At 38.8% G+C, this 9,294-nt stretch overlaps 1 protein-coding gene across 3 annotated transcripts in view; it reads left to right on the forward strand.

Annotated features, from left to right (window-relative positions):
- LOC113208838 (integrin beta-PS) overlaps positions 1–8,947 on the forward strand; it is a 15,339-nt gene extending 6,392 nt beyond the window's left edge. For 2 of the 3 annotated variants that reach the window (XM_026426047.2, XM_052271591.1), the window contains exons 2-15: positions 968–1,142; positions 1,216–1,480; positions 1,571–1,799; positions 2,545–2,629; positions 4,218–4,388; positions 4,497–4,760; positions 4,881–5,039; positions 5,144–5,275; positions 5,376–5,612; positions 5,695–5,976; positions 6,058–6,187; positions 6,273–6,419; positions 6,508–6,647; positions 6,732–8,947. In XM_026426047.2, coding sequence (XP_026281832.1) covers positions 968–1,142; positions 1,216–1,480; positions 1,571–1,799; positions 2,545–2,629; positions 4,218–4,388; positions 4,497–4,760; positions 4,881–5,039; positions 5,144–5,275; positions 5,376–5,612; positions 5,695–5,976; positions 6,058–6,187; positions 6,273–6,419; positions 6,508–6,647; positions 6,732–6,797 — 2,482 coding nt within the window. In that variant the 3' untranslated portion in view covers positions 6,798–8,947. Of the gene's footprint in view, positions 1–967; positions 1,143–1,215; positions 1,481–1,570; positions 1,800–2,544; positions 2,630–3,424; positions 3,510–4,217; positions 4,389–4,496; positions 4,761–4,880; positions 5,040–5,143; positions 5,276–5,375; positions 5,613–5,694; positions 5,977–6,057; positions 6,188–6,272; positions 6,420–6,507; positions 6,648–6,731 lie in introns of all 3 variants that reach the window. The other variant, XM_052271592.1, reaches the window with a different exon arrangement.
- The last annotated feature ends 347 nt before the right edge of the window (positions 8,948–9,294 follow it).

Genomic DNA, 9,294 nt, shown 5'->3' on the forward strand with positions numbered 1-9,294 from the left:
GGGGGGGGGGAGGGGGGGGGCACCGTAGCGTACGCATGAATGAAAGAAATGAATGGCGAGGCCGGTACGGGCGCAGCGCGGCGGGTTCGGTGATTATCGCTCCGGTGTGGTTTGGCAGCGCTGCGTCGATAGCGGAGCGACAACATACTCGTGCGGGGAAGTGCAGCCAGGGCGAGTGCGTATCCTGTCCTCATCACAAGCCTTACTGTCGAAACTTCCTCGCGTTGGTGGGCTCTGGCCCTAGCGCCATTCGATAACTGTATCTCTCCAGTGGACCTGGGGATGTGGATTCGTGCCGTGCCACCGCGCGAGTACATTCTTTCTTTCCCCCTTCCCCATCGCCGCCAGGCAACCTGGTCCTGGCGTTGACCATGTATGTCATGTAGCAGCACCGCTTCCCGACCTGACCTTGGCGCCCCCCTCGCGGCTCGCCACGACACGCCGGGCAAGCCTTGCCGACAGGTGGCTGGGCTGGAGTCTAGCTGGAGTGGTGCAGACTGCTCTACGGGCATGCCTTGCCTATAGCGAATGGGATGGCTCACATACTTGTGCCGGTCGATTTCGTCGGGGTTTTGCACCTAGTTCAATTCACACTGCACTCTTGCCAAGCAATCAGGATAAAATAATTCCACATTTCTTGAAATTCATGTGTTTGTTTGTTTTATTTTTATTTTGTTTACTCAGTCTCTTGTGGCTTTTGGCTGTCTGTACCCAAATGTAAAGTTACCGTTATGATGTTTCGGAGTTCAGATATTTTTAAGTTGAACCACAGCTCTGTCAAACATGGAAATGAGCTTGTTTGGAGCTTTCCACCGAAGTGACGACGGCACCAAAGTTTTAATGGTGGTTCTAGCATAATTTGCTAATTTTAAGATTTCTAGTGGTCTATTTTGTCAAGTCATTTCAGTGATATTGCTATCAAAGCTAGACTTTACTAAACTGAATTTTTTTTCCTCTATCTGTGCAGGATGTCGGTGCAGTGGGTTGTGGTTGTAACCTGCCTGCTGGCTTCAATCCTCTCCATCTCAGCTCAATCAGGGAGCCGACAGATTTCTGAGAAACTTGCTCAAAATCCTTGTAGCTCAAAGCAAACATGTCACGAATGTATTCAAACCTCAACGTGTGCTTGGTGTGCCCAGCCAGTGAGTAGTTTGCTACTTTCCTGTGAAACATGACTTTCAATTTTGCTCGTACTCAATCTAATTTGTATTTCAGGATTTTGGTGACCGAAAACGCTGCTTCCAGCCAAGTAATCAAGACTCCAATCGGCAATGCAATGAGGCCTACATGATCTTCCCTCAAAATGAATACACAGTTGAAAGAAATGAAGAGCTGTCAAAGGCTAGCAAAGGAAGTGGTTATATATCTGGATCCAGCTACCAGAGCTCAAGTCATCAAGAATCTGGCAGTGCATATGATGGTGGTTTTAAGGAAGCAGTTCAGGTTGCACCTCAACAAGTCAGCTTGAAACTGAGGATAAGTATGTTATATTATTGATATCCACACTCCAAAGTCTTACTATGAACTTGATTTTTCTCGTTTTATCAAAGATTTATCCTGCTTTTTCCAGATGAAAAATACCGATTGAATGTTAATTATGCCCAAGCTGAAGATTATCCTGTCGACCTTTACTATTTGATGGACTTGTCCAAGTCCATGGAAGACGACAAAGAAAAACTCTCATCGCTTGGTAACTTATTGGCCCAGGCTATGCAGAATATCACATCAAACTTCCGCCTTGGTTTTGGCAGTTTTGTTGATAAAACTGTCATGCCATACGTGAGCACTGTTCCAAAAAAGTAAGTGAGAGTCAAATGTGTTTGTTCTAAAAATATCTTTCTTTATTTTGCTCAATATTTTGGTTTTACCCTTTTACCCAAGAATGGTGTCAATATCCTTGCATGGATGAAAACCACTGCTTTGTTGACTTCCGAGAGAGCATGTGACATGGTTTACCCAAATGTTCTCAGACATTGTATTTGTAGCTCTTCTTGATATTTTGGACTAAGTATTTCAGTTTAGACATTTTAATATCTTAGCTTATTTCATTTCATCTCAATCAATTTTCCAGCCTGGATGGATCTAAGATCTTAAGATGTACCCTTTTTTTTGTTCTTTGTGGTACTTTGAAGTTTGCACCCTTTTTTAGTTTTTGGAGGTGTAGATCTCTGCACACTAGTGTCCATCATGTGTTATTAGATGCACTTTTGGGTTGGTACATTGCAGTTTGGTCGTAAAAGAAAATCTTTGTTGAGTTATGTTTGTTTCTTTGTTGTTTATTTTAGATAGGATGTCATATATATTACCAGTCTCTCTTTTGTTACAAATTTGGTTTGTCATCTCATTGATCATAACTTTAACCCACTTCATAAGCATTCCAAAATTAGGATAGAAGCTGCAGTGAAACAGATTACTTTTTCATAATTTTCAATCATTTTATTTCTTTTGGTTAGAAGAGAATGGCTTTTGATTGATTGGTTTGGTCCAAATTGGTTTGATCATTAATCTGATCCACTCCTTTACTAACCCAAATTTCCACACTAGACTTGCTCAGCCTTGTGACAACTGTCAGGCTCCTTATGGATTCCGCAACCACATGAAGCTGAACTCAAATACTCAAGATTTTTCAGTAAGTTATATTGACTTTCATATGTAAAGTCTGTGCTGGGTCTTGTGAATGCAGCATTTGTTGCCTGCAAAAGTGATTTAGAATCAAATTCTTCTTTCTCTGTTTACTTTTGGTGTTAGGAAAGACATGATCTCACAATTTCACCACATTCAATTTGAAAAATTTGTTAGGGCTATCAGGTTATTTATTATTGTTATTTCATTATTCATTTGAATCTAATGTAATTGTTATTTCATTATTCATTTGAATTTAGTATTATATTTTTAGGTCTTATTCAAAAACTTATTTGCCAGCCTCATAGGCCATTCCTCTTTAAAGAGGCTGGCAGATGAAGAGAATGTCTTTGTTTCCTATCTATCTTTCAAGTCTTGGCTGTCTGCATGAAGTGCTGCAACAAGTTTCTCTGGAAAAGCCAAGTTTTTCCACAAGTCACTAACCCTATATTTTCCTACCAGTTATTGGTCTATGCTTGGGGTTTGCATGCTGTGGAATTGAATGTAATGTCATGCAAGGAAGCTGGGGATATGTTATGTGATGTATTTGTTTCTTTTTTAAATGGAACTCTTTCCAGATGCTCGCTGTGCCTTTTGCTGTTGAAGCTCGTTTTGTGTTGTATCTTTGATGTTAAGCCCCTGGAATCATTGTTGCAATTCTTTTACTGTCTTAATGGTGATGTCTCTTACTCATTCTAGCTATTAGGTTGTTTACACTGGTTCTTATTAAGTTTTAGTTAAAAAGGGAAATGATATTTGAAACCACATGTACAACTCATAAACTATGTCTATTGTTCACCAGTTTGCGTGAACCATGTTCCGGTTGTGCTGCCCCATATGGTTTCCACAATGTTATGTCCCTCAACACAGACACCAGTAGATTTGCTGTAAGTGTGTAAGAGAAATTTAACCCTACATTCAAACAAGTTACTGAGTTACTGCTTTAGACCTGCCAAAAGAAGTACTGTTTACTTCTATATTAATACACTAGCACTACCATACTTTTATCTAATGATGTTGTGTTTCTTTAACACTGTTTGGTTTTGAAAAGAATTTGAGTCTGCTCCTCAACAGTCAATAGAATTTTAGGCCTCCCATATTAATCTGCTTTTGTAAATGCGTCTGTTTTCCAAGGTTTCTCCACAACTCTATTATTGCTGGTGGTCCTCCTACAATTTAGGAATGTACCAGCAGAAACAAATGTCAATGCTTATGACATAATACTCAAAACAGTTCAACCTAAGTTTTTTCTTCTTGTTTTGGCTCCTTTCATTCCTTATTTTTCCCTTATGACCACTATCACCATTTTTTTTATTTATCTTGTTGGGTGGGAAATTCTTCAGAATCCTCCTGTAGGCCTCTGCATGGAGTTGTTGCAAGCCATTTATTGCTTTTGTTGGTCTGGCACACTTCCCGCTATAATGTTTGGCTCTTTTTGTGTGGTTTCACTAACTTAGTTTGTGCATGATCTAAAAATATAGGTATTTCTTGCTTTCTAGTTTTGATTGTGCATGTTTTTTTTTTAAGTTACCTGACAACTGAATTTTATATGTGTGAAGTGAAGATATTTATTAATATTTCTCACAAATTTTCAGGAAGAGGTTAGAAATGCTGCTGTCTCTGGAAATCTTGATGCTCCTGAAGGTGGCTTTGATGCTATCATGCAAGCGGTAGTCTGCAGAGAACAGATAGGCTGGAGAGAAAAGGCCCGTCGTCTTCTTGTTTTCTCTACTGATGCAGGCTTTCACTATGCTGGCGATGGAAAAGTATGTTTGGATAAAATATTCCTCTGATTTTGATGCCCATTATTTTGTTTTTGTAAATAATAGCATTGACACAGATAACTAAACTTTTTAATTTATTTTTGATACCAGTTGGGTGGAATCGTGAAACCTAATGACGGACTTTGTCACATGGATACTCGTGGAATGTATACACATTCATCAATTCAGGACTACCCTAGTATTTCTCAAATAAACCTTCAAGTAAAGAGAAATGCTATCAATGTGATCTTTGCTGTGACTGCGGAACAAATTGCTGTTTACGATCGTCTACGCGAACATGTTGAAGGAGCGTCTGCTGGTACTTTATCAAATGATTCAGCCAATGTTGTTGAACTTGTTCGAGATCAGTATAATGTGAGTATTTCATATTAATGCTCAGTGTGATAGGGTATACATGTTTTGCTAGATTCGCTTACCTCTATAGCACGTGAAGCGTTAAAGGGTTCTACAAAAGATTGTCTCTTAAATTTCCAGAAAATATCCTCTTCTGTTGAGATGAAAGATAATGCAACCAGTGCTGTGAAAGTTACGTATTATTCTAGTTGCTTGGAAGATGGTGGTCCGCTCAAGCAAACAAATAAGTGTGATGGTCTCAAAGTTGGAACTCTTGTTAAATTTGCTGCTGACATTGAGGTATACCTAATGATACATGTCAAATTTTTGTACTGTATGGACAGATCAGATTCCTTTGAATCTATTGGAAAGGTATGGTATCAAATCTGTTTCCTCTTGTTTAGGTGACCAGCTGTCCAGCCAACCGAGATGAGTGGAAGCAAACATTCCAAATCTATCCTGTTGGTATCAATGAGTCCCTTGTCATTGATCTTGAAATGATTTGTGATTGTGCATGTGAGAATCCTGGAAATGTGGTAAGAACTATTTGAAAAATTGTCATAACAATAGGCGTACCTTTAAACTTTGGTCCTACTTTTCCTACAATCTTATACTGTTATTACAATGTTATTGAAGGGTTACATTGAGAATGCCAAGGAGTGCTCTGGCTTTGGCACTTACAAATGTGGAGTATGTGAATGTGATTCATCCCACTTTGGTCGCACCTGCGAATGTGATAGTGACAATACTCACTCAGACCGTGACCAAGCTGCTGGATGCCGTCCAGATAATACCACAACTGTCGACTGTTCAGGAAGAGGGTCTTGTGTGTGTGGAATGTGTGATTGTGAAACTAGACCAAATCCAGAGGAGGTAAATGAGCATAATTGACTTATTTATTAACATTTTACTTGTAGAAATGCAGGGGCCGTTACTTATTATTTTGTGTTTTCAGAAAATTTATGGCTCATTCTGTGAATGTGATAACTTCTCCTGTGATCGACAAGGTGGTCAATTGTGCTCTGGTGAAGACCACGGTAAATGTGAATGTGGCAAGTGCCAGTGCTTACCTGGCTGGACTGGTCTAGCTTGTGACTGCAAAGCTACAAATGAAACTTGTATTCCACCTAATGGAGGAGAAGTCTGCTCTGGTAAAGGTGAATGTGTTTGTGGAACTTGCAAATGTTTTGAAGGTGAAGAAGGACGATACTCTGGACGTTATTGTGAAAAGTGTCCTGTAAGTGATCTTTTCCTTGAAAAATTATCTATTTAAATTGTAAATATACTTTGCTTATCTAAGCTTAACTTTTTTTCACAGACTTGTCCTGGCCGCTGTTTGGAATTCAAAGAATGTGTTCAGTGCATGGTTTACAAGACAGGAAAACTGTCTGAGGAGGAGTGTGCTCGCAATTGTACCTTTGTTCCGCGCGTCATAGATGTTGTTGAAGGTATGTAGTCTCAGATTCCTTTCTCGTGGTTTTGTCTGATGTACTGTATTTTCCTTTTTACCATTTTTCTTGCAAACCATTATAGCCGATGAAGAAAAAGATGAAAACTTGTGTGCCTATTATGACGAAGATGACTGTAGATTTGCTTATGTCTACACATACGATGAGAATGGTAAGGTGGAGATTCGTGCCCAGCAAGAAAGAGAATGTCCTCCACAAGTTTACATTCCAGGTAACTAACTCTTTTGAGGCACTTGTTACTTTCATTTTTAATTCAAACGCAAGTTTAATACAATCAAGACTATGCATCTCCCTATTAGGTATTGTTCTGGGTGTCATTGGTGCCATAGTTCTTATTGGCTTGGCAATGTTACTTTTGTGGAAACTGCTCACCACCATTCATGATCGCAGAGAATTTGCAAAGTTTGAAAAAGAACGAAGTATGGCACGGTGGAATGCGGTAAGCGAACAGAGTGGTTTAGTAGTGTTCCTTGACAATATGTTTCATTTCTATAACAATTTTTTCATTGTATTTCTCTTACAGGGAGAGAACCCTATCTACAAACAAGCTACTTCAACTTTCAAAAATCCAACCTATGCTGGGAAATGAGCACTGAGACTTTCGTCCTATTATTTATTATTTTCAATCAGTACTGTTTGTGTAGAGATTCATTTGAGTTCCAAAACTCATTTGTGTCTGTAAGTCAACAACATGTCTGCCCATGAGGAGTGTTCACCTCCTATTAAATGTGATTGCTCGGCATTCCAGGGCTTCTGAGGTTTCTGCACTGTCTGGGAAAGTACAGTGCAAATAATCTAGTCCTATGCATTATCCTCTTGATGAGGAATCGGAATTATACTCTTACTCTTTGAAATGCATATATCTTGTGCATGTCTTATTCAAATGTTCAGATGGTTCAGATGCTATGTATTATGTTAAGTAGCCCTGGATTGTTTTGCATACAAAATGTGACACTGCCTCTATGGCCTCAGAGTTTGAAACAGTTTTGAAGATGTTATCTGATGTTTTTGTGCATTTTGAACTTAATTTCTTCCATGAAAAGGTACATGGGAACAAAGTTGGGACCTCCTTTTCATTTTTATAAATATGTGTACCATAGTAACGACATAAAAGGGTTAAATATTATTTCTTTAGATTTTTTTTCTATATTTCTGTTAGCTTAGTAGGAAATAGTTCAATTTAAATCCTTTCTCATCATATTATTACATATTTTGTATGATAAACATCTATTCAAATGTTTGTAACTTATTGAGTGATGAGAAAAAGTTGTTGTTAATTTAGAGTCACCTAATAGACTGGCAGTGCTTTGCACAAGTATTTCTTTAACTTTTTAATTTGTAAGAGAATCAATCTGACTAATTGTGATTAATATGTATGCTGTTTTACTGTTTTAATTTGACCTTGTATGTAATGTGTGCTAGGAATGAATGGTTAAATGTTTGAATGCAACTTTGTATGATGAATGAGTGAGTTCTGTGATTGTTTAAATGAGCGCCAAATTAATATTTGTGCCCATTTTGCTGTATTTAAATATTTATAGCCCAGCATGATTGAAGGAGTGTGGGGTTGTTTTCGTTTATAGAATGTTGGAGAATAGTCTATATTGGCTTAGCTGACTTGAATTTTACAATAAAAAGGTGATAACTGCAGTCATGTGAAATGCCTTTGCCATAAATATAATAGTTTCCTACTGACTTAATTGGAGATTGTATTATGTTAGTGTATCTGAAGTTATAGTGCATGAGCTGTAACCAAAATACTTTGCTTTTAGTTACTTCCCTTTTTCTATGTGTGATAAACTGCACATGCAGAGGTGAACAATTTCTAACAAAGAATTTTCTTTATGCGTGTGTCAAACTACTTCATTAATTACTTGTAGAAAAAGTGTTACTGTCATTGACCTTGAGCTTCCACCAATGACTGCCCATGTGGGTTTATGTCAAGGACTAAGCTTCTGTTCCATTTCAGTTGATATGAGTGCTTCACTTAAAAACTGGAGACTGGTGCTGTAGTACTTATTGCTTTACTTTAATTTATACATACTCATATATCTGTATCTTAAGCTTTGAGCCTCAGTGGAAAAACCCAACAAAAAAACTATCAGTTGAATCTATTGGATCATTTTGATAACAGGGTATAAGTAGATGATCCTAACTTTTTTGTAATATTTCTAATTACAACTGGCCAAGGAGGATGTTGTGTAAGGACTGTCTTCCAATTTTCATGCTTTTAACACTGCCACAAGAAAATTGTTTTTTCCCTCTCCTCTAGAAATTAGTGTTTTTTATTTAATTGTCTAGGGTATTTTAAAGTGACCTCATTAATGGTATTTTGTGCCCTATGGTCACCATCTCATGCTTCAAATTTTTCCTGTTGAGTATCAGATTTCTGTGCCTTTATATTGTTGGCCTTGTGTTTGGTGGTGCTAAATGTTGATGTTGGGATCAGTAAACCCAGCCTACAATGCCATTTTAAAATTATATGCATCTGTTTTTCGAATGTATTTTGTTATTAACATATATTTTCAATGTAATCCTAACAAGAATCTGCATTCAGTCAATCATAATCATTTTCTAAACATGCTCCATACCATTTTCTTAGCCCATTTCGTCCATGTTTTCTCACCCTAATCAATGTATTCCTGTTCTTCCTCAAAGTAAAATGTTTCATATATTTGAGAGGTAAGAACATGGATGTGTAATATTTTTGCCATAAATAAATTTGAACGATTCTGTAAATAGTGTTCACGTTTCCTTTAAATTGAGTATCCTCGTTCTCTGAAATTAAGGCTCAACGACGTACCTGAGCTCGCAAAGCAATTGTAGGAGGCGTCGTTGACGTAGGCACCCGACCCGCTCGCTAAAGGTGCGGGCTGGCTGACGTGCCATCTCCACCAGGCTGGTAGGCAGGCTTGGCCAAGCAGCCAGGCAGGCAGTGTGGACCGCCGTGCGGGTAGGCCGCCAACTGTCACCAGTGTAGCGCGCACAGGTCTATGCGCCACCAGGCAGGCGGCGTGAACCGCCGTGCGGGTAGGCCGCCAACTGTCACCCGTGTACCGCGGGTCGGCCTATGCGCCACCAGGCAG

Source organism: Frankliniella occidentalis, unplaced genomic scaffold (genome assembly GCF_000697945.3).
Source record: "Frankliniella occidentalis isolate FOCC.00 unplaced genomic scaffold, Focc_3.1 Scaffold166, whole genome shotgun sequence".
NCBI classification, from domain to species: Eukaryota; Metazoa; Arthropoda; class Insecta; order Thysanoptera; family Thripidae; genus Frankliniella; species Frankliniella occidentalis.